At 47.4% G+C, this 27,062-nt stretch overlaps 1 protein-coding gene and 1 long non-coding RNA gene across 2 annotated transcripts in view; both read right to left on the minus strand.

The window, feature by feature from the left end:
* The window catches only part of HSD17B12 (hydroxysteroid 17-beta dehydrogenase 12), a 91,564-nt gene extending 78,816 nt beyond the window's left edge, over positions 1–12,748 (minus strand). Inside the window, 3 exon segments of the mRNA XM_075754710.1 lie at positions 12,289–12,462; positions 12,465–12,651; positions 12,653–12,748. Of these exon segments, the coding sequence (XP_075610825.1) occupies positions 12,289–12,462; positions 12,465–12,651; positions 12,653–12,733 (442 nt within the window). The 5' untranslated portion in view covers positions 12,734–12,748.
* A 1,827-nt stretch (positions 12,749–14,575) lies between these two features.
* LOC142602069 (uncharacterized) lies at positions 14,576–26,687 on the minus strand. Its single transcript, XR_012835729.1, has 3 exons — positions 26,445–26,687; positions 16,518–16,684; positions 14,576–15,597 (listed from the first exon to the last, which is right to left on the minus strand). It is a non-coding gene; the product is annotated as an uncharacterized LOC142602069 (long non-coding RNA).
* Positions 26,688–27,062: the final 375 nt, after the last annotated feature.

Here is a 27,062-nt window from a genome sequence, read left to right on the forward strand (position 1 = left end):
CACCACAACCTCCTTCCAAGGTCTTCACTGCAATCTCCCTAATGCCCTTTTCATTTAGAGTCCTCCACTCAAGTAAGTGGTGACAGGACTCTTCAGCTCATCCCAAACAAGCTGACCAGCCATGGCTCAAAAAATGAAGCTCAGAGGAATTTCCAGCAACACCCTTTGTCCAGAGATATAATGCTATAAAGGGTGAACAGCATCCACCAACTGCCTGGATGCTCTGGAAAGCAGCATCTACAATAGGCTGCACCCCTCTGGCTCCCTGTTTGACTTTATGAACCTCCTGGCCCATCCCTCTCTTTCTATTTGCTGCTCTCCTCCCTTTTTGACATTCCATCCCTGCAGCTCTACTATCCCAACTTCAAGGACTTTTTGATCTAGAAAGATTTACAGCTTCCACTTGAAGAACAAACAACAGAAAAGGCTTCCAGTAGTGCTCCCCCCACTCCTCTCTGAGTGGGACTGGGGGCCTGCTATTGGACTTTTCTTCCTGTTCCAAGAGAAAACCCTCCTTTAGAAGTCAGACATAGGAAGACCAAAGAAGGTTGCTCTTAGCACCTCAGCATAGACTGATCTCGGTACCTTTGGTCCACTGGCCAGAACCAGCTTGCAAAAACAGATTTATTATCCCCAGGTCCTGCTACCCTCTTTCTCAGAAGACCCCCTCAAAACAGCACAAAGCTCCCCCACTGCCAGCGGGAACTGCTCCAGCAATTCTGCTTTCTGCTGCTCCCCTTCGGGTCCCACAAACCTTTCCTAAAGCACACAGTCAGAGAGTGTCACCTCACCAAAATACTGCTGTCCCCAAAACAACGGGACATGTAAACAGACATCAGCACTCTGAATAGAGGCCAACCAGGCACAGCACAGTCTGGTCGGGTCACTGGTAGAGGCAGAGCAGCCCACCGCACCTGCAAACTAATGCACTACTGAATTTAGGAACATCAGTCACACTAAAAATAGCCATTGTGGAAGTAGCTTGCATCACAGTTACCAAGACACCTTAAGGAAAAAAAAGAACACACACTCACATTACTGCTCCAAGATTTAAGAATAAGGGCAAAATTCAGACTGCAGAAAATTCACCACTAATAAGACTATGTGCAGGACAGGACTGAGCATTAAAAATGATGATGATCAGCATCCCTTGCTTAGACGCATGCCGTACTACTAGTTCCCCTAAAAGTAAGCCTTTAAAAGTGAATATATAAATCAACGTCTACAGAAAAGACTATTTTAAAACAATATGCACTTATAAAATATATTCTCAGATCTACTTCCTCTCTTTGTAGGGAATTTGTGCTGAAAGTAAGCTTGAGAGGCAAAAACACCCCCAAAGTTGCAAGGAGACAAATTCTAGGTCAGTTTATAAGACACATTGTTTCAATCCAAAGCTTACTAACAACAACTGAAACAAGCTAATCTATACAGTACTAACATTTCTCTGAACAAATGCATTATTTTCATATGTTGGCAAGGCAGTGTTTCATATCAGAACTTCTATACTTTGATTTTAACCACAAACAGCAACAGCGTAGAAGTGAGGAATCCAGCTGGGATGAGATCCTACCACAATTCTGCATAGCTGGCAGCTTGAAAATCCACCTCTTTCTCTGTAAGCCAAGAAAGTTTAGTCAAAATAACTTCCGGATGAACAGATTTCCCACTCCCCTCACATTTTCAAACACTGTAAAACATCAAGATTTCAGTTCCCAGAATTAGAGTTTTAAATATAGACAAATACAACTAACTGGTCTGTCCCTAAGGATAAGTCCCCACAGAAAGAACAGAGTACTAAAATTACTGTATAAGGAGTGGCATAAAGTTTTCTTAAAATTAATTCCATAACTAGAAAGTCAATACAAGACCATTATCCTAGTCTTTGAAAAAGGAAAGGAGCTTGCTAGAACTTGTTAGCAAGGATCTACAAAACTGTACTCTGCAACTCACAAACAAGCCTCTCGGCGTATCCACAGGAGGACTGTGTGCATGCCACCCACCCCGACCCACAGGGCACCAGGCAAAACAAGACTTTGGAACAGCCCGTCAAGATGGGGCCAAGCAACAGAAGTGACAACAGGCTTCTCCTGCAGTTTTAGGCTCAGTTTAAGCCAGCGTAGCTGCAGGATGTGACCCAACCATCCATTTCTACCTGCTTCCCCAGCATCTGTTCACCATTGTTTTTCAGGCAAATCAGCAAGCTGATCCCTCCAACCCCGCAGCTGGTCTTTCTTGCAGAGTTAGTTGTCAGCCATCTAGCGAGCAGACCTCACTCACACCACCACCACGCATCAACTAGAGGCAACATAAGGGAAGCAGTGAGAGCTCACAGCCAGCGACTAGAGCAAAAGCAGTTTTTTTGCCAGCAGTCTGGTCTTGGAGCAACTCAAGCTGACCACTGGGCTTAACTCTATCCTCAACATACAGTTTCACAATACTGCCGAATTTCCCTTCTGTTGCACCAGTGCTGGAACTCTTTTGACCCACAGCAAAACAATCTAAGGAGCATAAATAGCCAAAAGTGATCAGTCTTCCACAGGGCAGACTCCTTAACCAGATCACCACAGAACAAACACCAGTGCCAGCACAAGGAGGAGAAAAGCAGAAGAGCTCCCCATCTACCTTCTCTCCCCACACCAAACAATTAGAGCAGAAAGCCACGTACTCAGTCGACTTGTGACTGATGATACCTCATTTATAAACTGGCATCACTTGAGAGGTAGTAAGCCGATACCAGTGCAAAGGAACATGAACGAGGCCCTGGAGGTTGGAGTGAACACTCAGACTGCTCCTAGCATTGGCAAAAAACAGCAAAGGTGAAGAACCAGTCCAGCAAATGGAAGATCTTAGATCAGAATCTAAGAACCAACACAAAACTGCAGAGCACCAAAAGTTTTGACACAGATCTGAAGACAGAATTGGGACTACTGGGGCCAGGAGACTGAGGTAAGGAGTTTGTATTAGGACAGGTAACTTGCCTTTGTGCACAACTCTAAGTTGATCAGAACAACATCACCTTCTGCCACACCAAACACATACTAGGTTGGACACACAGGGTATCTGAGGGCAGGAACAAACACCAAGAAACCCTAAGTCTAATCCCTTGCTCAGCTACTGACAGGTAGCAGCTTCTTCCAGCAGCACAGCGATCCTTTGCTGCCCTATCCCTCTCCTGGCTGGTTGCTGCTTCTCCCTCCTGTTAAGAGATCTGACTCCCAAGCTGTGCTGAATCACTCAGTCACACTCTGGAGATGGAAAGCTCCTGTGGCAGATGGGACTCAGACACCAGGAATACCGGGCACATACATCTCTCCAAGAAAGAAATACTTGTGAAAACTATTAGTGAATAACGAGTTCATAGATCAAATGCTTTTGATGGCAGGATAAAAATCCTAGGGATGCAAGCAGAGGGGCTGAAGCCCATGGGACACAGGTCAACCGGAGGCTTCAGAAGAGGCACAAGGGAAGAGTTTTGGAGCAATAGATTGGCTGGACACAGACAAGGAACATGGAACTGGGACTTACTGGAACAAGGATCCAGTGGTGAAGTAGAGCATGGAGAAGAACAGTGTGCAAGCATAAGGAAGCGTTGGTTGGGTAGCAGCAGTCACACTGTAGATAGTTCTCTACCTTCTGCTTTTCATACCTACACATACCCTTGGGAACCTCTGCATCTAAAAGTGGGGATTAGAGATTTTGGAAGGAGACCAGTCTCTGCAGAAGTTTCTTCCCCTCAACAACAAAAACCTTGCCCCATTGAGCTTATCCCACATCTCCCATTCCCCTTCTCTCATTACAGCTTTTCTCCTTTTCTGCTTCAGTGGTAGTCTTCTAACATACATGAAAATCCTCTGGAAAATCTTTGTGACTAACACCCCTAGAGCTGAGCTCCTCACCCCGCTATTCCTTGTCCAGCAAGTACAGAGCTTCTCGAGAAGTGGAAGTGCAAGTGTCCCTTGGGTACCAGCATGACAGGTGTAATACACCCTCCTAGGACACCATGGCTTATGATTACTTAAGAAAATAGGAAGGAGGTAGAAAAAAGAAAAAACCCCAAGCAACCAAAACCAAATCCTGTACAGTCAACTAGACAGTAAGTACTGCACACACAGAGCCCATGCCTCAACCTAGTTCCCAACCTCTTTGGGACAAGCAACTGAGTCATGAGAGAAACACAAGAGAACCCTCAGGAGAGAAAGAACAGGGAGGGTGACACAAAAATGGAAAAAAAAAAGTACAAGAAACAAAGAAACAGGCACCATTTTCCCGGAGGCTCAGCTTCTGGACATCTCATCTCCAGTTTTAAGGACTACTAGATGAGGTTTCTTTCAAAACCTACAGCTAAACCCCAGGATTTTAGGTGTCACCATCTGTTGCTGAGGGCAGGGGAGTAAATTAAAAGCTCAGTAGGAAATTTTGCATATAGCTCTTTTCAGTGTTAGCTGGAGAAGCTTATATATTGTGGATCAGGATTTCAGCTCTGCTAATGACTCACCCAGTGGGTGATGGTGTACTGCTCTAGACTTCAATTCCAGGAAACTGGGAAGTTGCACAGATTTGGGAAAAAAAGTACTACATTAAGGTTAAATAATCAGGAGTCAAAAAATAGCAGATTTAAGGTAGAATCTTTTTGTGCAGTTAAATATACTGCAGAGCAAGGAAGTCAAGTAGCCCTAATTCTAGCATTTTCAGATATTAATGTACTCAAGCGGAGAAGTGTTTTGCTTTATTCTAGGAACCTAGGTTTCCTAAAGCCTATCAGTAAGTGAGCAACAGAAGTCATCTGAAGTTACAAGCAGCAACCCTAAATCTAATTAGGCAAGTGATTAAACCATGCAAGCCCTACACAACATAAGATGCTTTACCCACTAGCTATGCTGTTTACCCCACATTTGTGTTCATATACAAGCCTAAAGAACAACATTTGGCATTTGTTAGAGTAATTAGGAAAGATATTTTCTTACTATCTTCCATTCTGCAGCAGAGATGGTTGTCCCAACCCTCTGGATTAGGAATGAAAATATTCATAAACCCAAGAACAACAACATGTTTCACCCACCTACCCAAAAAATAATTCCCGGGTGGTAAACTACTGCCATTTTTCCCAAACCCCACCCTCAGCTGTGCCCTCACACCCTCAGGACCTCCTGCTAGCTCCTTTGTTCCTTACACAGGAGTACATTTACTCAAGTGGCTCTAAGACCAGCAAAGAAGTCTAACAGGAACTGTGCTGGGAGACATTTCTGTGCTCCCCACTCCCGCACAAGGCCCTTCCTTGCTTTCACCAGGGCACTTCACAGGTAACCTTCCCAAAGAGGAGGGACGTAGACTGGCCAAAAAAGCAATATAAAGAAACTGGAGCAAGATACTACTCTAGATTACATCCTTGCATAAATTCCCTAGTTTTAAGTAACCAGTTTCCATTACAAGTATTCCTACTTTAAAATAGGAAAGGTTGAGAGGATGAGGTAGCTTAGAATAACACAGCAATTCATCCCCTGGGCTAATACATTTTCGAGTATTTTCCTCTCAGGCTGTTTATCAGAGATGGGTGTTCCTTTCACCTTAATGCAAACAGCATCTCTCCTCCACTCACCATCAGCTTTTTTTTTTTGTAGGTGAAGTGACCATACTACAGCATTTAACTCTCCTTCACATGCATCTCTGTTCCTGCAATTAAACATGGCAAAGCCTGTTCATATTCTGATTCAAGTTCCCCACTGACATTAGCTCCGTGTTACTGACCACCCAGAATTTCACTTGAAAAATGAAAATCATCTCTGAGAAAAAAAAAAAAAAAGGAGAATGGAAGTGTTCACATCAAATCAAACTCTAGAGCTGGAGATTATGAGCCTGGGTGATGCTGAGATTGGTGATGCCCACACATATACATTTAGTCTCAACAGGTGCTGACAGAAGCCAGAAGTGAAGTGCTGAAGCCCATCAGCAGGGACGCAGCAGAACCAGAGATGGGACTCTGGGCTCTAAGCATTTGCTCAATGTCTCCTGACCAGGAAGTGCAAGGAGGAGCACTTAATGCAACAAGTGTTGAGCAATCCTACTAAGCAGACCTTTTAAACAGTCAGTAACATCATGTGCAAAGGAAAACACCCAAAAGAAGCAATCGAGAATAAACACAGTAAAACTGTAGAAAACAGAGTATGGCTCACTCCTTTGTATTATCCAGGAAACAAAACTGATTTTAGGGTATGTTAGTAGTAGTAGCCTATGTAAAAAAAAAAAAAAAAAAAAACCAAACAAAAAAAAAAAAACCCAGAGAACCTCCCTGACTCACTAAGAGCTGCAAGGCCTCAAAAAGAGTTGCAGCCCACTGAAGTACCACGCCACGTGAGCTGCTGAGCCTAGAGCAGCAGGGTCAGAGATCCCACCTCTCTGGGGTTGCTCTGGAAGAGCAGTGCTTGCTAAATCCAACAAAGAGCAGGCTGGAGGGAGACGCTGACAGAAGACTTCTAAATTACACTCTACGAGTAGGATTGACAACTACAGGAATACAGCTAATTTTTCTACCAGAGAAAATTCAGGATGGATACTGGGAAACATTACATGGTAAATGGGAAAAGAAAGAGCTGTACACTGTGGAGCACAGCACTTCTGGGAAGCTCAGACAGGATTAGGACACTTGCACCAGATCGTTCCCAGACCACATTTCAGTGCAGTATCCCTTCAGAAGCACTTTGCAAATAGCCATACAAGAAAACAATGCATGTTCCAAGTTCAGGCTGCAAGTTTGACTTGAGCTGTCACGATCAAGAGTTATAAGTAAGCCAGCATATTTTCACAAGTTCTTAATGTTACTTTCTGGGTTGACAAGTGCCATGTTTTATTTCATACAAGGGTGGAAGTGTTTGTGTAGCGCCCAGAATTGAGCATAAGACCAGAAAACCCTCGCCATGGATCCAAAGTGCTGAAGATGATAAATCCCCGAATACATGATTCTGCTAAAGAATGAGATAACCAAAAGCTCTGCACTCACCAGCCAAGCACTCAGGTGCACGGAAAACAGGGAGTAGCGCAGAGCCTCTCCTCTCACATCCTGCAGAGAGCAGCACTAAGAGAGGTTGAAACTCCCTTCGTTTCCCCACTAACTATACCCTCAGCACACATTGCATGAGGTTGGCTGTTTTAATCTGCAACAGAAATTTGTGACGTGGTCTGTCAACTATCATTGCACATTGCCAAACACCTGCAGAGCAAGAGTGCACTCCTTTGTGCAACAGGGATTGAAACTTATTTGCAGAAAACAAAAAAACCTTTGGGTAACAACTATTTCACTTGACAACGAGGAGCTTGAAAAATGACATTGCTTGTGAAAGCTGCTCAAAGTTATCAACAAGTTACCACCTGGTCAGCACTAAAGTGAATGTCCTTTGTATGAAGTTCTTTAATTGTCATTAAAATCATTTATCACCCAATTTATTTCATTAAGGTTGTCCCAAGAACTTCATCAGAGTCCGTTTTATAAGACACTGTTTCTGGGACCACAGGAAACATAATCACATAGATGGAATCTAACTCAAACCATTTACAAGCACAAAATCCAGCTTGTCACTTCTTCCTCTTCATATAAGCATCACACCTTATTAATCTAATAAAGTAAGATTATTGTTTAGGTCTGATTTAGAGCTTGTTATTACCCTAACCTCCTAGTCAATAAGAGTTTGGGAACCACCCCTCATATTCTTAATTTTTTACAAGACCTGACCATAAAGACACAAATAAGTATCTACTCCACTGCTAACGTATCCAGTTACACACATTCTTCATGCCTCCCTTAGTGGCCCTGGTATACAAATCGCTATTTTTAGATGCTGGACTAAACATGGGCTACATTCGACTATGCAAAGTAAAAGAAGCCAACAAGAACAGGCAGAGAGCGTCATCCAGCTTTGCTGCTGATGAAAGAATTTATTGTTAAACACTTACACAGGAAAAGAACGGTTTAAGACTGAATAAGGGGGTTTTGTCTAAAACCAAATTACAGAAATTTAGAAGCAGTTGAGAGCACCATCCTGATTAATGACCTCTTACAGATTCTTTTTTAAGAAATCTAGAGCAAATTGCCCACATTTAGTTATTTTTGCATGTTAGTGAATAAACTCCAAGAAGCTTAATTAAGGCAAGCTCGTCTTCACAAACATTTGTTGGCCCCAATACAACTGTACAGCTGTGTTCACCACATGAGAAAGCACCACCACTATCAGACATCTTGTAATCAGTAAATGTGAGATTATTCACCCATGCTTGTATCAAAGGCACTGGGGGAAGAAGTGGATGCTTTTCTAAGCCACTGTGAGGCTTGAAAGGAAACAGGACTTTTCTTTGAGTGTCATATGGCCAATTCCACAGCCAAAATAAACTTTGTTTCCAGTTAACACACCACTTCAGTTACAGCAAATTGGGAAAAAAACATATTTCTCATTAAAATATTTGCAATTTTGAGCCAGGAAAAAAGAAAGAAAAGTTTAAGTATCTGACATGACCAAGATGTTACAAGTTTTAGAGCATCAGATCTCTTCAACTTGTAGTGCCAGTGTATTTTGAATACACAAAGTTGACGATTTGCATATACCAAACTGGTCTGATCTCACAGCTGACCCTGCTCTGAGCAGGAGACTGGACTAGAAGCCTCCTGAGGTCCCTCCCAGTCTGAATTACCATAGGATTTTTACTTCATTTCACCAAGTTACTGAAGGGAAGGGGCAGAAAAACAATTTCATCTTTTCCAGAAAAGGAGGCGGCTTCCTAAAATAGGAGATATGGCAACTCTCCAAGCGGGAGCTATGACAGCAGCAGACGGTTCCCTGCTCCAGACACTGCACTCCAGAATACACCCAACTGTCAATGGCAGAGAAGGGAGGTGGCTGCCTGCCATCACCATCAATGGGACACTCTCATCCAACCTGAGGATATACCATTATGGATCACACCTACCAGCGCTGCCAACAGATCTGCCTGTCTAGAGGAAGGCAGGGGAATAGCCACATCTTTGCTGTACTCGTGGTGATTTCAGAATGACTCCTTGGTACTCTGCTCCTGTCAAGTCTCTGGTTTATTTAGCTAAACTTTTTTCCAAGCAAGGGGGCTGTTATTCTTAACTTCTGTTACCAATTTATGAGGCACACTGAAGGTACGGAGCAGTTGACCTGGGAATTTTCACTGTATTCTCGCTCAAGATGCACCCAGAAATCCCACATCAAGACAACATCCACCTAACCTCCATCACTGCAAAGTAGCCAAAACCAAGCCAGATGTGAATTACAGGGAGAGAAAACCAGAAAAGCTGCACACAGACCTTCACAGATAAGCCTGACCGTGGAAAAATTAACTTTTTGTCAAAACAGCTGCTATTTAAAGTAGTGCAAACCTAATTTTCTCAGAGTACATTACCAGTTCACATAGTTTCTCCTCCTCCTCACATCCGTTCCTTCTAAATATCAGCAAATTATACAGAAGCAATTGCATATACGCAACCAAAAACCCACTAAGAAAACAAGAAAAGAATATGCAACTCAATTTCAGACTGTAGAAGAGTTAAAGGGCAGTAAGGAGCCCTTATAAAAGGGCTTGTAAGGGCTTTCTAGTTTTCATAAAGTTGCTTTCTAGTTGTGCAGTAGAAAGAATGTATTGTCACAGTAATCACAGCAGCTAATTAGCATCAAACCCACTGGGTTTTAAAAGACCAGGAGAGGAGGAAATGCACTTCTTCCCACAGTATGACTTAGTAATTCGCTAATTCTCAAGGTGACCCAGTATATCTGCAGCTGTGCTTTCATCCTCCTTTCCAGGAGGAGAGAAAACAGAGAGCCTCCCCAGCCTATTGCTGGTGCCACAATGCACTTCAGGGCAAAACACCAGTCTGCTTATTCAGACTGAAAAAAACTCTCCTCATTTCAGCTGGAGACTGCAGCAGCTGTCCCAGTAAAGCAGCATCTCGCCTGCATCGGTAGCACGCAGAGGATTTACAACAGCCAGCTGATGATAGCCACATGTCTTTCTGTGGTGACGGCTCAGGTCCAAGTTAGTAGGGACCATCATCCTCTTTCTCCATTCTCCTTCACTCTGCAGCAGTGCTCCCACTTCAGAGCAGGAATAATAAACACAGGGAATTTAGCTGCACTGCCAACGCTCCTCTGCCTCCATGCCTTGAAGATCATGATCATGGCAGAGGGAAAGAGTAGTTTTTGTCAGCAGTCATTGGCCACACACAATGGCCTGCAGCTGCCTGCACTTCTACAAAGCAGTGACACGGGACATTTGCATCTCTGTTCTCTGTTCATGGAATGTTTGAGGATGTGAGCGAGGAAAGATGCGTTGTCTACAGTTCGTGGTTCCAGCTGATAAGCTGGCGGCTGGCACAAGCACTACAAACTTCCATGCTTGAAACAACGCAAAACAAGCTAAAGTAACCACCAAGACTTCTGTGATGCACCACAGGCCAGCAGGCAACTGATAATGTAGTAATATATTCAAAACCAACCTTAGAAAGTCAAAGAGGCTTTGAGTCTCCTCTGTCAATCATATCTTTAACAGGCATACCAATTCTCCAGCTGGAAGTAAGACATGGGCCTTAATCCATTGTATGCAATGCTATAACTAGGCCAAAGCACTGCTGCTGTATGTCAAACCTGTGCACGCAGGACCCATGACATGCTCTGGGATTATGTACACTGCCAGCAGCATCGCTGGTTTACCGGTCTCAGCCAGACATTCAATTACCCAACCATGTCTTCAGATACGAGTTCTGTGTTGGCTCTTGCAGAGGTTATGGGGAACCGCATTCATGAGCCCTGCAACCCACCAGCTTGTTGGGGGGCTGCTGTACCTACAGCTCTGCCACCTAGAAGCAGAGTCTAAGCACCTGATGCCCTCCTACTGCCCTTCAGGGAGGGGAATACCTTTTGCAACCTTTAAAACTATCATCTCATCTCAAACTCACAGCTCTTACAGCTTGCAGTTATTTTTATGGCCCATCTTATCAATTCCCAACCAGACACGGGACTTTCTCTTCCCGTTGCCTTTGGCAGGAAAGGATTTTAAACTTCTCTTTGCCTGATCTGTTACACTGGCAGAGCAGCCCTCTCCAATTCCTCATCGTTACTTAAAACCCACTGTAGCAGCGTCAGACTAAGATGGAAGAAATGGTCTTTCCCCAGCGTGGTTCCTGTGACTACGAATCAGAGAACTGAGAAAAGTTAGCACCACTACGTCGTGCTGACAGTCCCCTGCTACAGTTCCACAGCGCTACCGGGATGCCAGTTAAATGCTGTGGCCGCTCTCTCCCGGCCATCGCTACCGTCCCCCCTTTCACCAGGGACGGCCACCGGAGCTGCAGCCCGTTGCCGCCAGCAGCCAGGTCCCGGCACTCGGGCGGGGACGGCCTGCGGCCGGGAAGGGGGCCGGCGCAAGTTTCGCACAGCCGCTCCGTTAGCCAGCCGTTCTCGGCTCGCCTGCTCCCTCGCCCCCGGTCCCCGCGCCCCGAGGCGGCTCGCAGCAGACACGGTCTGGCCGCGCTCCGGCTCTCGGACGCGCCGCCAGCCGCTGCCGAGACGCCGGGACGGCGCCGCTCCTCCGCACGCACGGCCAGCTCGGTGCCGAGGCAGCCGCAGCCCCGCGGTTCCTCCTCGCTCCCGCTTGGGGAGCCCGGGCCGGCGGAGGGGACAGCCCGCGCCTCCGGGGGCGGCGGGGGACGGGGCTGGCGTGACGTCAGCGATGAGGTGCGAGGCCGGCGAGAGCGGAGCCACCCGCCAGCGCCGGCACGGAGGGAGGGGGCGGGCGCGCACCGACCGGCACCGCTGGAAACCGCTGCCGGCACCGGCACCGCTCCCCGCGGCCGCCCCCCGGGAGCTGCGGAGCGCGGACCCCGAGCCAGGCTGCGCGCCCGAGCCGAAGTTCAAAGCAGCCGTGCCCGCCCGACGCGCACAAGTCCCGACAAACAGCGCTCCCCTCAAGACCCGTCCCGACCGGCGCCCTCCGGCCCCGCAGCTTCAGCGGGGAGACTGAGCCCGGCGCAGCGACGGCACCCGCCGGCCCCTCAGCCGCTGTCCCAGGCCGGCCCGCCCACAGGGTGCCGCCCCCGGCCGTCCCGGTTCCTCCGAGGGCCCGCCCGCCGCCCGCTCTCCCCATGAGGAGCGTACCCCGCCCCCCTTCTCGCCGGGCCGAGGCGACCGTCGCGCTGCCCCGCGGGGGCCCGGGCCCGGCGGGGGGGGGGGGGGGAGGGGAAGAGCCGTCGCGGGGGCGGCGCGGCCGGCCGTAACGCGCACTCACCTGCCCAGGCGCCCAGCGCCGGCCCCACGGCGGCGGCGCCGCTGCCCAGCACCCAGACGCGGAAGCCGGCCAGCAGGCGGTAGGAGGCCAGCGCCGCCGCGTACAGGGCGCCCAGCGCGCCCACCCAGTAGAGGAAGCCGGCGGCCGGGAGCGCGGCGAGAGCCACCATGCTGCGGAGGCGGCCGCGGCCGAACTGAGCCCTCCCGGCCACCGCCGACCCGCAGCCGTCACGGCGCCCGCCCCCGCTCCACCGCGATTGGCTGAGGGGCCGCTCAGCCACCGGGTAACCCGGCAACGCGACCGGTCCCGCCCGCCCTCGGGCCGCGCGGCCCCGCCACGCTCCTGCCGCGCCGGAAAGGAGGGGGGCAGGGAGCGAGCGGCCACACGCCCCCGTACTACTTGCGGCCTGCGCCCCACGTGGTCGGCACAGCTCTCCTACCGCCATTGGCCCGCGAGGATGCCCGTCACCCGGCGACCGTACTTCGATTAGCCCTGCCGCCCGGGGGTCTCGCAAGATTGGTGAGAGACGGGTCCTCTTTTCCCGCCCCTACTGACGTCATATGAGCCCATTCATAAAATGCTCAGGCCCCGCCTCGCAGCCGAATACGTCCCTCGGTTCCCCCCCTCCCCCCCCCCGCCCCGCACTGCGCTCCCCCACGGGGCGCCCCCGCGCTGCCATCGCCACGGCGGGGGGCGGGGAGGCCGCAGGAGCCGCAGGAGCCGCGACCCGGCGGGCAGAGGCGTGTGCCCCCAAACCGGCGGAAAGTCCGTCCCGGGGAAAGCGGGTCTGGGCGTCACAGCCCAGCTGCTGTTACACCACACGCACCGTGGGGCCGGCAGCGCCTTCCTGTCTGACCGGCTTCTCTCTGCCTCCCCCGGCAAGGCCCGGGGGCAGCGGAGTCTGCCCGAGATACTTCCCCTGAGCTGACCGCTTGCTGCACCGCGCCTGGGCTTGCTCTTCCCCGCTGCCCGCGGCGCCACGGGTGGGGAGCCCCCGGCCTTGGGACGGGTGCGGGAGACACCTCCGAAATGCTCCCCCCTCCCTGGCCCTTCCCGTGGTGGCAGAGAAGGGCACAAAGCTGCGCTGCCTTCTGCCCCGCGCCCAGCCGGCTGCCGGGGCCCCGCCGCCTGCACCCCCGCTGCGGGCCCCGGGTTTCTCCGTCCTTCTGCCGGGCACCAGCCGGAGGGGCGGGGGGGCAGGTGGGACGCGGGAGGCTGCGGGAGCCCGAAGCCCTGAAGCAGCTCCTGGCTGAGGACTCCTGCCTAACCGGGCTGAAAGGACGGGGGTGCCCGAGATGGAAAATCAGCGGTGACTTGGTGCAATGTGTGGGTCAACTACACCACCAGAAAGTCCAGCAGCGGTGGAGGCGAAGGGGACTGCTGCTTTTAAAGGTGGACTTTTGCAACTCTCAATGTCAAAATCTTTTTCTAGACAGCAAGCCTTTTATACGATTTGACAATGACCTCATTACAACCTCTCTAGATGAGGTTTTTCAGAGACCTACAGCCATCCGAGTTGTTAAGGACAGGTAGCATAGAGGGTAGTGTTCGTGTGCTGCCTTTCGGTTCTCCCCTGCCTTGGAAAACGGGTCATACCCAAATGCAGCTGCTACTGCTCTACCAAAGCACCACTCTGCTTCAGACTTCATCTTTCCACGCCGGCCTTCAGAACGCCTAGCTTTCCGTGCCTCTGCCGAAGCGCGGCTGCCAGGCTGCAGCCATTTGCTGGTTCCCCTCACCCACTCCTCGTTACTTTCCACATGCCATGCTGATGCTGGATGCGGCCTCTGTGAGGTCATCTGCAAACCCCAGCACGCTTCAGATCCCGCTTCCTTTTACAGATCCCGCTCCTGCTCACTGTCAGCTGAATGGATTTACAAGCTCTATTTAGTTTCTCTCTCCTTATCCCGCTCCATGTTTCCTAGCTTTGCCCGCTTGTCTTTCACACGGCACGAGCTCCTTAACACAGGGATTATATTTTTCAGAGTCTGGGAAGATCTTGTTACTAGGCGCTGCCCTAAATGAAACAGGCAAGCAGTACCCTGAGTGTTGCACCCTGAGGTCCCCATCAGATTATGGTGCCATGTGGATGCGGTTACAAAGACTACTGCAACCTCAAAGCTCTTACTTAGAGACAAGACGTTTTCGTATGACATCAACTACCTGATGCAATGAATTGTGTGTCCTCAGACAGATGAGATTGCACTTAATGATCGTTCATTTACACTAAAGAAATTAAGTGAAGAAACAAGACCAAAGAAATTAAATGAAAATATGCTTTGATAGGTTTATGTTTTATTAGTTTAATAAAAACAAATGTTACATTTCCTGTTATTAAATATATATATACACACACACACAAAAAAACCAGCTTTTTGAAGATACATAATTAATACAAATCAAAGGTTTCTGTTCATAACCTATTTGTGGAAAACAATTAAATTCATAGTGGGATTCAACAAAAGACTGTCTGCAGTGATGCAAATTAAAGGCATGAAACTATCATACACTTTGCAATGAAAAATTTGTCAAGTCACTGTCTTATTGGCTGACCTATAGGTTTATGGTTGATTTTTAGAAATTAATCTTTATCATACAACAGTTGTATCAGATCTAATGGGAGGGAGCATGTCACTGGAGTTTGTTCTATTCCACAACAGGAGGCATCCATCCTCACCGAGATTTAGCTTTTTTTTCTTTTGTTTGTCAGTCACTCAATTGTGAAAGGGGACACTGCAGAGGATCAAGCTCTCACCAAGTTCTCTTCCTGTTTTTATTCCCCAAGGCAGCCCCCCTATTGCTTACTGGCCACTATTTTTAGAACAGTGTGATTTGCTAGGGCTAACTCCTGCAGTCTTTCCACAAGGAAAATTCTCATAGGCCTCACTGAGTGTGTATCCTACCTAACACCTGCCAAAGACAGGACTTTGATTATAAGGAAGTGCAAAAGTGCTGGGATAATTTCATTTTCTTTTTGTTCCATACCAGCTTTTCCTTAATTTGTAAAACTACTTTAATCTGCATGGCATTTTTGCATGAACGTTTGTGCGTTACAAAGAAACAATGTTGTTACAGTAACAGAAAAGAACACAGGTAATCGGAGGGAGGTTTGAACATCACTCCTCCTTGGGATCATAGTGCAATTGTAAATTGTTAGAAAGAGCATGTGCTTGCTGCGACCACACCACGCTCTTTTCCTCTACTGGCTGCCAAAGCAGTTCTCAAACTGTTTGCAGGATAACACCGCTGATTCTCACTCTCGCCTTCCAGAGGACCAGGCAATAAAAAGACAGGATATGGCAAAAGCATCTGAAAAGAGAAAAAGAACCAGTTTGGCTCCAGTAAGAGATCTGCTACAAGTCAAAGACAAAACAAGAGCTAAAGTGAGGGATGGAAGGTAACAGTATGTTCACCAGGGTCACCAACTGTCAGAACAGAAGTGGACTGGGCAGCTGGACAGCATGTGTAGAGGCTGGAGGAAAGGAGATGGGTGTTGGGCAACCTGCTGAAGGGAGCAGGCAACTTCCTGCTGGCTGTCCGTGTAAGCCACACGGCAGTTACCACGGGGATGCTGCCAATTACAAATGGGTCAGAAATACAGAAGGAAGTACATGGGTGCTATGGAAGATTCGTTGGCCTCTGTCAGAGCCTACCTATCTTTTATTATAACATCTACTGCCCACTGTACTGCAGTTGTGCCGCTCCTGAGACCTCTTGTCTGAACAACCTTCTTGTTGCAGGTCAGGACAGAACCTGCTCCAGTGTTCTCTTGGGAAACTGATAAATCCCTTGGCAGAGAAGCATAGATACAGCAAGGCAGTCCTCAAGTTTCTTGTGTTAAAAAATAATACTGGTTATTCAACACCACTGCTATTTTTTATGCTACTCTGTTCAGAGAGAAAGGCAGTCCTCTGAGAGGCTTACAGTCTACATTTAGCAGATGAGTCACAGGCAGGGAAAGGGACTCACTGGAAGGGAAAGAATTATACAAAGGTCAAGTGAGGGGTTTTGGATCTCTCGCTTAGGGTCATCACACATTGCTGGGCAACAGACATACCCCCCTTTTCAGGGTTAATCCCGGTCTCCCCACGAGCTTTGCAGGTCTGTTCCCATTTCCCATAAGCTGCTGCAGAGCCCAAAGGAGCACCCAGTCAGCTAAGCTGATGGAGCAGACAGGCACTTTGAATGTACTCCCACATCAACATGCACACACATGTATATGAGGATACCTTGTCAAGGCCCCGGAGATTCACGTTTCCACAGCATCTCTCATCAGTTCAGGCATGTAGTCAGTTCCAGATGACTGCAGATGCAATCTGGTTCAGGGTGGTGATGCAAGCCTAAGTCAACCCACAACTCGGCTACGTTGCTCCATTGCATGGAAGGTGGCCAAACTCTACGGCAGACCACAAGAGAGACAAAAGCGAAAGTACTTAGGAAAGCTAAAGGAGTAAAGACATGCATGAGTGCAAAAGCAACAGTAAATAAAAATGAACAAAAAGTAAGGATGTAGAACTACAGAAAGGAAGACATCAAAAAGAGACAAAGCAAGCAAAAATGTAGCAGAGAGGAGAAATACAATACAACGAATAGGGGATAAAAGAGCATCCAATAAGAGGAGACATTACATTTTTCTTATTAAGTTTTTCTGTGACTTTGCTGCCACAAGTACCTCATGAGCAATCACACATCTCGGTGAGACCACATTCCCATGTCTCGCACGTGCATCCTCCCAGTACCGGAGGAAGACACCTCTCACTACAAGCTCCACAAATGAGAACTGCAGTCAGTCACTCACTGTACGTACAGCGAGGTGTGCGGCCAGGGGGCCTCAGCACTCAGGAGGCCTCAGCGCTGGGATCCACTCCTCACCCCAGCCTGGCCAGCTCAGCCCACAGTGCCATCTACTCTGCAGCAACCCAGAGAGTAGGATGGGACACTGCTGGTTATCTGCAATGTGTCACTTTTTTCCCTGCCACTGAGAAAAGGTGTAGTCATTTGTTTCATTAAATGGCATTCTTGTACCTAGTGATAATTTAATCCCTTCACAAATATGTTTTTCATTCTAGCAAGTCAAGTGCAGCTCTCCCTCTTGTACAGTCATTCTGCTCTCATGCCTTTCTTACCATTACTCACACTTATTGCAGTGAGGCCAGATTCAATAAAGGGCCTGGCTGCTGCGGTGCTGAGCACTGCAGTGTGTCTTTGCCTAAATCCACAGCCCCAAATTAGACACCTTGCCTTGGTGCATATTGAAAGTGAAAAGTAGAATACCCAAGAATGGGATCTACACTGTCTATCCTGTAAAGGGAAGAACTTTACAGGAACCAGCTGGACATGCTAATAAATCTCTCAAGGCACCTCAAATAGCAGTAGATCCTAACACTGGGGTGAGTCAAGATACCTTGTGTGGAATTCCCAATGCTTTTCTCAGGCACCTACTCCACCCCCTTGCAGGGGCTGTAGTACCCCTCCAAGCCCACACGCTACTTAGCCCTCACCCAGGAACTCAGTAACTGTTTTCCCTCCTCTACCTGAAAGGATTTGCACCAGCGACGTGTCTTAACAGCACTGCACAGACGTCTGCTGGGTGAGCTACTCTGGGTTGAAGCTGTTCCACAGCACACAGAGTAACCGGGTTTTCATCAGCTGGGAGGGAAAGCCAGCGGGACTGGAGGGGCTGGGATGCTGGGGTGGACATTCTCAGCCAATCTTAAGCATGTGTCTTTGGGCAACTCTGGAAGCAAGTATTTATGTAACCCTCCTCCCTCCTGGTGTGCTCCCCAGTAAGCAGGGGCTTGGGGATCCATGTTTTAGACACATGCCTTGACAGCGGCAGCTAGCTGGCTCTCAGACCTTCCAGTACTCCCACGGGCCTAACACAAGGTGCCTCGGCACCCGTGAAGAAGGAGCACCCAACTCACCCAAGCACTGAACAACCACAGATGAGCTGATTGTCCCTGCTCTGCAGAGCTGACAGGCGCAAGTGAGCCAGGCAGCAGCAGGTTGAGAGAAAGGGATGGAACGGGTACCATGAAGTGCCCTAACATACAAGCAAAGCAAGCACACGCAAATTTTGATTTGTGTGTCTCTAATCCTGCAGTTGCACACTTTTGACTGTAGTGTCTATGAGGACAGAAACCTGCAAACACAAATCAGCTTTGAAACACAAGTCTTAGCTTTGAAACTAAGTCATCCAGGCACCTCAGGTTACCACACTGTGTAACAGCTGTACACTCCTCCTTGTTTCTTAAACAAGCTTTGGGCGTCAGCAACCTGTCCTTCTGCTTCAGGGATTAAAATCCCAAATTTCTCAACAAGAAATCACTCCAGGCAAATGTAGCAATGGAAGCTGAACAGAACCTAAAGCAAGACGGTAGTCAGCATATTAACTAGTTGTGCCTACAGACTAAGTTTAACACGCACACTGCTCTTTATGAGAAGGTCCATTCAATCTCTCTTAAGAATTGGAAATAATGCAAATGGCACTACCAACTTCTAGTAGTTTATACAGGGATTTTTCACTTTTACATACTATGGATTAGACTGTTCTGCAGTCTCTTGTAAGATCTCAGAATTCCTCTTTTTGTCACCATTCCCTATTTAGAGTTCTCAAAAGAGATTACAATGGGGACCTCCAGATCCTCTCCTCATACTAACCAAGGAAAGGCTTGAGTAGGACATGCATATAAAGTTTTTGGGCTTTTTAATCACCAGGAATGCTGGAAGTCAAGTACTACCACAAATTTTTTTTAATAGTTGTGCATGCTGCAAATCCAAGTGCAGCATGTGTTCAGTGGAGAGACATAATATGGGCCGTGGCAAAAGAAGATTAACCTTCAATCCTACAGCCCACCAAAATGTATTGATTTTGAGCTGAAAATATCATCTGTAGAAACGAAATACTGTGTTCTCATTGTTTAATCCTTGATGTCTCTGCTACCTGGTTTCGTAACTGTAGATAAGCGATACGGATACTTGTCCACATAAAATGAACAAAGTTCAGGAATGTGTGTCCCTCACGCCACTGCCAACACTGTCACCTTGCACGATGCATTCACTTTCAGACCCAGATGATGGACTACATTTGATAATAAACCTTTGTCTCCTCACTTATAACCTATTGTTCATCCACTGCACTGTATTACATACACTCAACCCTCTTTCACTGCATCCTTTTGTGGAGTATACTGAATGTGAGATTGTGTCTATAGCCCTCCCTCCACCCTCCTCCAATGCATCTATGGTCCCTCAGAGAGTCCGCCTAGCACAACCTGGTTCATATCCATGGGACAGGAATCATGTGACGTTTTCTCTCTTCCACAAAAACTACTTCACCTCTTCCATATCCCAGTGGACTAGCTTTGCCATCATATCCTTCAAAAAAATCCTTCTTCCTCGAGTGTCTCCTCAAAGATCTGCATGCCAGACAGTTCTGGTACCCCTGCCATAACCTGGTACTTCTAGAAGACTTTGTCTTGGCTACTCCCAGTATTTCACAAATACGAATGACGCGTCAAAGAATACCTGTTAAGTACAGTATATCACTCCTAGTTTGTACGTGAGGAAATGCAAAGGCTGAGAATTCAACTAAGACCCTACCAGGGACAAAAGTTGACAGCAAAAAGTCTCAGTTTCCTATCTTTAACAGCCAATTATGCTTCTGTATTTTTTTTTCCTTCAAATTCTATGTAATTCTTCAAAATGTCTGGCTTCCAGGCTTCCTGAAGAGTTCTACCATTAAAGTTTTAACCATTAAAGCTGGCATTTTAAAAACACCCAGGGAGATTCATTCATTTCCAGGACTGTATAGTGTTCCCCATTCTAACACGGATTTGGACCCCAAGGACCCACCATTGCCAACAATTGCCCTAACCATCTGCCTCAGCGATGTGGCACTGCACTGTCTCCTGCCCAAACAGTAACAGTTCCTCAGAGGTCCTGGGTGGAACGAAGCATTGAACTCTTAGGAGATGTATCTGCTGAGGTAGGCATGGGATTTGAACTTCACACCACTGATGCATGGTGTGTCTCCCTTTGTGAGGCCCAACTGCAGCCGACCTGCTTTAGGAGACCTGGCAGGACAGAGTCCCACTAACACCGGGGGTGGGGGGCCGTGCTCGCACAGCCCAGGGCAAACACGCTGCTCACTAGCGCTAAGGTTACTGGGACCTTGGCAGGCAGAGAAACCTAGGGGTAGGAACTGAGGTCCTCACACAGTTAGGTGGCATGTGAGCAGGTGATTTGTGGGCCTGACCTTTAGCTTTAGATGCCGAGAGGACAACTACATGTTCTAGTCCTTCGCCCATGGATGGTAACAGGAAAAGAAGTATTGAAGCACAATTATCGTGCTGGGGAATTTATGGTAGTGGAATACTGCCTTGCTCAAGCAGGTGAGGTCTGGCTTCTCTAACTCGATGCTTCTTTGTGCTTGATGGTGGAAAAGCAAAACTCATTTCACCTTCGTAATTTAAACCAAGCTGTCATCTACCTAAATACCTCAATAAGCATAGTAGCAATCATTTGGACTCTCTTTCCATAAAAACACTTGAGACAGGAATGACCACCACCACCCTGAAAGAAGTACGAAAAATAGTTTTATCCTACTTACTTATTAGTTATTCGCTTTGATTACATTTTGAGAGAAGCTTCTGTATATGAAGGCACTGCGAAAAACAAAGTAAGTAGCTCCAAAAGATGGCATTTCTTCCATCCCAGGATTTTCACAAGTTGGAGAGAGACCAGGGGAATGCCAAACTTATTTCTGCTCTTGCCATTTCTATTCCTATAGATGCTGCTATAACAAGAACATCCATCGTCTCTTGTACCAACTATGTATGATCATTCTAGAAGTAATGAGCATTTTTTTTCCTATGGGAGGAGCTTATCGAGGAGCTTATCACTACCTCTCATTTGACTGTTTGGGTTTTTTTCTGGGAATAAGAGCAAGTGAATGATGTAAGACCAAAGACACCATAATAATGTGCCCACCCAGAAGGCCATCTATTCAGGGGTGTAAATCACTATCCCTCTGGAGACATCAATGAAAATATGAAGATTTACAGCTATAAAACAAGCAGCAATAACAAACCTACAAACAAACAAAATCCACAAAAAATGCTGCTGCAAGTGCAGTGAACCATCCCTTTTCCCAGTTTACTGCTACCAAACCAACCTCTGGCATACTTCAAATTTGTTCAGTATATAAGTTCCCTTTTTATATACTGATCCCCTGCTATTTTTATTCATCAGCCAGCATATGCAGCAAAGCAGGTGTCTGTGTATATATACACGTGTGTCAGTATGCACATGTACACATTCCTCCCAGATTTGTTTATATAAAACCAGCAAAAGAATGGATTTGTCCTACTCTTAATAACAGCACTAACACCTTATTTTTGTTTAATATTACCATATTAGCTGTTTCGCTTTTGTTATTGAATCATGTGAGTGTAATTATCAACTTTATTACATGAATGCTTCTCACTTCCACAAGTTTGCTCCTCCAATCAGCAGTGTTTCACAAGGCGTAATATAGCACAAAAGAACAAAAAACTGGTGACACCACCGGAAGTGCCTCTTTTTGCGGCAGAAAGCCTTGTAGGATGACACAGGCAAATCAGGTCCGAAAATTTTCCTTTACTGTAGTCCTAACACTGTGTTCCCACCACTTCTGTGGGAAAGTCCACGACTTCCTCCCAATTCAAAAAGGTCAAGAAAAGAACAAGAGAAAGCATCTGCTATGAATAGGAATAATTTTCTTTCAAGAATCAGACTTATGATGGAAGAGAAAAATATTTTTCAGGAATCCAGGTTAGACGATGACCAAGCACATTTCATTCCATACTCATAGGATCACTGTACGCTCACATTTCTGCCCTGTAAGCTTCAAGATCCTGTCTCACATCCCACCATCTATTATAGTAAAAATGTGCAAGAGACCATTTAGAGATAACATATAATTCTTTTTTTTGTCTTCAGAGTCTTTCATACTGTCTTCTACCAAATGACCCTTCCATTTTCACTTGACTTGTTCACCTCTAGGGGGATGAAGGAAGTTTAATCCCTATAATCCATTCACTCCTCTGCTTCAGCAACTAGTGAAAGTGCCACTGGTAGCACTTAACACGTACACTGATGATTAGACTGATTCCATCACTTAATCTTCTACTGACCACTGAATGGGAAGTTACCCCCTTAAAACAAATTCTTTCTCTCTGAAAAACTTGTGACAGTTGTGGACTGAAAAATAAAATGAAAATGGATGGCTGAGCAATGATTGCTTAATGCCTTGCTTTGTGGAGATATCCCAAACAGCAGAAATGCCAAGTAAAAACCTAACATGCCTGCCTAGAGGATGGCAGCCTAGCTGAAAAGCCATGTACTTTAATTTTAAGGTTCTTCTGTTAATTCTTCAGTGCTGTATGTAAAAACTATACATTTTAAAAAAGCAGAGAAAAAGATACAAGGTCTCAGGTAACATCCCAAGGGAGCTGATTATATATGCATTTCAGAATGCAATCTTGTCTTGCCCTAGATGACTCTAAGTTTTTTGTTTAAATGCTTTCCTAAAAATTGTTCCATAAAGACTTCTACGAATAGCGCATCCAGGGACAAGAAGTCAGGCAGCACTCTGTGAGTGCACCTTCAACCATGGTGTCCAAACTGTGCAGTTTGTCTGCTCCCAGTGTTAAAGTCGGTGAGGTAAAGAACTTCTCTTCTGCCCGCGCAATTCAGAGTGTGCAGGTGATAAGCAGTTGATAGCAAATACAACCAAACTACTCTGCTTCTAGTAAGAGGCCCGAAGAAAAGAACTTGATTAATGGAAAAGGAAATTAAGATGACAAAACCCAGCAGCGCTTTCAAAATGGGCCCACTGTAAATGTACGTATCCATCTCAGAATCCATCTTACTGACATACAAGAATACAGAATTAGAGGGGATATCCAAGATTCCAAAGCTAAATTCCCCACTACTACACAGAACCAAACATCGATGTTCTTCTCTGGATTTATCAAACTTCATTTTAAAAGAAATTTAAACTTCTTTCTCATTTGAAATCACTCCAGAATATCAGTGGTCTGATAGTTAGAACTCTTCCTGTAATTTCCAGCAAACTGTGCTCATTATCGCCTTTATACGCATTTGTTTTGCTTGTTTACTCTAATCTTGAGCTCACATAATTATTTTCCTCCCCTATATAAAAACTGTGTAATTGTCACTTTTGTGTCTTTCTGTAAACAGTCTCTCTATTCCTCTTAACATCCATGTGGTCCTTTTCTGCATCTGTTCCATCCATCTGTTTGAATCCATTTATCGGAATGTGGATGGCAGTTGGGCTTCAGATAAGGTCTCACTAATGCCATATACTTTGACATTAATATTTTCTATACATACAGGAAATCCCTCCTCTAATACATTCTAGGATACTATCTTCTTTTATTATTTTCTCAGCCACATCACATAGCAGTATGCTGTCATTCTGCTACTGACTACTACACCAACTACCAACTCACCACTAAAGCGATGAGCTCTTCTAGAATAAATTGTGATTACCTTCTATTTGCATCAGTAGATTTCATCTAATTCTATTTATCTCAGTTTTGATTCATCTTGTTGGTACACGGATATTCCAATCCTCCTCTCTATTGATACAGTCCATCAGTTTTGTGTCATGAGATTTTATCACCGCAATTCTACTTTTTCACTAGTGTCACTAAGGAAAAACATTAAATAATTTCCAATACAGTCTTTGAAAAATCCAGTTCACAGCCTCCTTCCCATCAGTACATTCTCTTTCCTCCTATTATCTGTCAGTGCATTCCTAAGTCACCTTACAATGTAATTAATCCAAATATTTTCCATTTTACATAATTTCCTCACATGGTACAGTATCAAACACTTTCCTCACAAAGAAATGTATTAGATCTAGTGTACTGCCTCTGTCTAGAAAATCCTAGCATAAGGTAACAAGTTAGTCTGGCACAGTCTCTTTTTGCTAAAACTATGTTGCATTTCATCCCCCCTTTCATTTTTCCCTGTGTCTTTTATTTTGCCCTTCAAAAACTGGTCTACTACCAAGTGTATTATGGCTATCGGATTATGAATATCTGTATCACAAATTTTGTCCTTCCATTTGGTACCCCCAACTGCTTGGCCCCCTTTACACGTAGCTTCCACCACTTACATGGCATTTAAAGTTAGGCTGCACATTTTGGAAAGGGAATATATTGTATTTATTGTGCACTTCCATCGACACTGAAATAAGAAAATAGAAACCAGTAAAATTCATTTCCTATTGAAGAACTGGAAAAGCAATGGTCCTTTTCAGATGGGAACAGCGTGTATGCTAGTAAGTTTAACACACAATACGCAATATGCATTTTCCTTGTCTTGAAATTCTACATTTTATTTTGTTCTGGACTTGCTGATTTTGTATCTATCTCAAGTCATCTTCAGCAGTTTAACTCTGCAAGTCCCAGCCACCAGGGGTTATAAGGCAGGCACTTACACATTCATTCCTTTTTTGTGCCTACCCAATAAATTATTGTCTAAGCACTAGAACAATACCTTCCCTCCAAAAAAAAAAAAATCCTAACTTTGCTACCTTTCTACCAAGAGTTATACCCATCTCCATATACTTTAAGGACTGTATTTCAGGTGACGATCATTGGCAAAATCTGATGTGCCGTCTGACAGAAATACAAGAGTGTTTGTAGAGCTCCTCACATACCTCCTCTCAGAACTGAACTTTAACATGTGCAATAGAAAACAAGCATATTATGGCCTATTTCCTTTTCTTGTTTCATCTCAGCAGTGTTATTTTCTTTCCAGACCTTCATTTATTAGTTAACTAATAAATTACGTCTTCTTCTGCATTTCAAGAGGATTGCTATTACCAAGGAAAAGAAACTACCTAACAAGAATCCTTCCCGTTCCATTCCCATGAGATGATTAAGCATGCTCAGCTCTATGTGCAGTTAACTGCTGACGCATGGCACCACTGTCTTTCAACATATGCCTTCAAAAAGTAAAGGAGGGGAAAAAAACACAAACAAAATTTACCAAGTTCACTTCAGACTGATTTATTTCACATACTGTTATTTGTCATTCCTTTCATACATAAAAGAAGGTAACACCAACTAATTAGCAGATTCCTTAAAAACATTAGAACATTTAACAAGAAACTGATTTTGCACTTCAGGCCCACTATTGGCAGAAATTAATTTAACACGTAATATTTTGCCTCCATTTTCTTCTTTTCTTCCCTCTCCACCTTGTCCTCAGATTAAAAACCTTGCTCTCAGGTAGACTGCCAAGTATCGTTAGCTTCGTGGGTTTGTCCCTCCACCACTTCAATACACTTCAGCACCCGCATGCATCTTAGTTCTTTCCTTTCACATCAAAACAAAACAAACCCACAATCACACATAAAAATTGAGACCCCCTCCTGCCACTTGTAAGCATTAGCTATCCGAGCAAGCAGACTCCTGGAAGAGGCCAGAGGAAGGCACAGCTCTTCATTTTGATGCGGAGCTCACCAGAAAGTGGAAGCAAAACTCAGCAGACGCTGTGAGCCTGCGAGCCAGCCTTCTCAGCCGGAACCCCGCGCAGCCACAGGCGCGACGGGACGGCAGGAGCGCTCCGGGGAAGCAGAGCCGGGAGCGGGAGCCATGCGGACGAAACACATGTGCTGTTTAAAACAAGCAAACTACCGCTCGGGAGGAAGAGGCTTTGGGCGAGCCCGCGGGGAGGCCCTGCCTGCCCGGGCCGGGCCGGTGCCCCGCCGCCCTGCGGCAAGGTGCCGCGGCGGAGCGCAGCCGCCAGCTCGGCTAGGCCAGGCCGAGCGCCCCGCGGCCGCCGGGAACGACTTTCGGCCTGGCCCTCCGCCCCCGCCACCGACGGGCCCTCGCCCCACCGGTCGGTGCCCGTGCCCCGGGGCGCCCCGCGGGGCTCCGCAGCGCACGGCCGGCACAGCCGCGGAGAGCTCATTCGTGGGCAGAAAGGGACAGGAGGGGCCCCAGCCGCCCGACCCCCGTCTGCTCCCCGGCGGGCACAGCGAGCCAGCGCCTCCGCCGACACGAGGGCAGGCCAGGGCTGGCCGGACACGCCCGGCCCGGCCGGCTCTGGGGGAACAGGGCAAACGCGCCACTGACCTGCCGGCGCCTGAGGCGGACGCCCCGGCCGGGCCGCGCCGGCGCCCCGGGAGTGGTCCTCACGGAGCGGGGGATAAAGCCAGCGCTCTTCGAGCAGCGCCCGGCGGACACGGGCCACCCCAGCGCGGCGGCTGAGGGCAGGCGGGCCCGGGGCGCCCGGCCCGGTCGCGCTCCCGGCTAGTGGCAAAGAAGCGGCCCGCCATGCCGGCCGGGGGCCGCGGTGGCGTTTACGACAGCTCCCGGCATGCCGCGGCGCCTACAACTCCCAGCCTGCCCGGCCCCGCCGCCGTTAACCCTCTGCGGCGCCGAGGTGCCTCCGCAGCCGCCGGCCCCGCGCCGCCCGCCCGGCTCCCCCCCCCCCCCGCCCGTCGCCACCACTTTCTCGCGGCGGGCCCTCCGCCGCCAGGCCGCTCCGGTCCCCGACCCGGCTCCTCCGCGGCCCGTGGAGGAAGAGCCGCCCGCTGCCCCCGGCCCGGCCCGGCGGTGCTGCTTACTCCGAGCGGCCCGGCCCAGCCCCGGCCCGCGGATGCTGTGGCAGGTTTCTGTACTCCTGCAGTGTGCTTTCTGGTCCCAACCACTGCTGTTTGTTACTGGCGGCGGTGGTATTAATTGCCCGCT

Source organism: Balearica regulorum, chromosome 5 (genome assembly GCF_011004875.1).
Source record: "Balearica regulorum gibbericeps isolate bBalReg1 chromosome 5, bBalReg1.pri, whole genome shotgun sequence".
Taxonomy (NCBI): Eukaryota; Metazoa; Chordata; class Aves; order Gruiformes; family Gruidae; genus Balearica; species Balearica regulorum.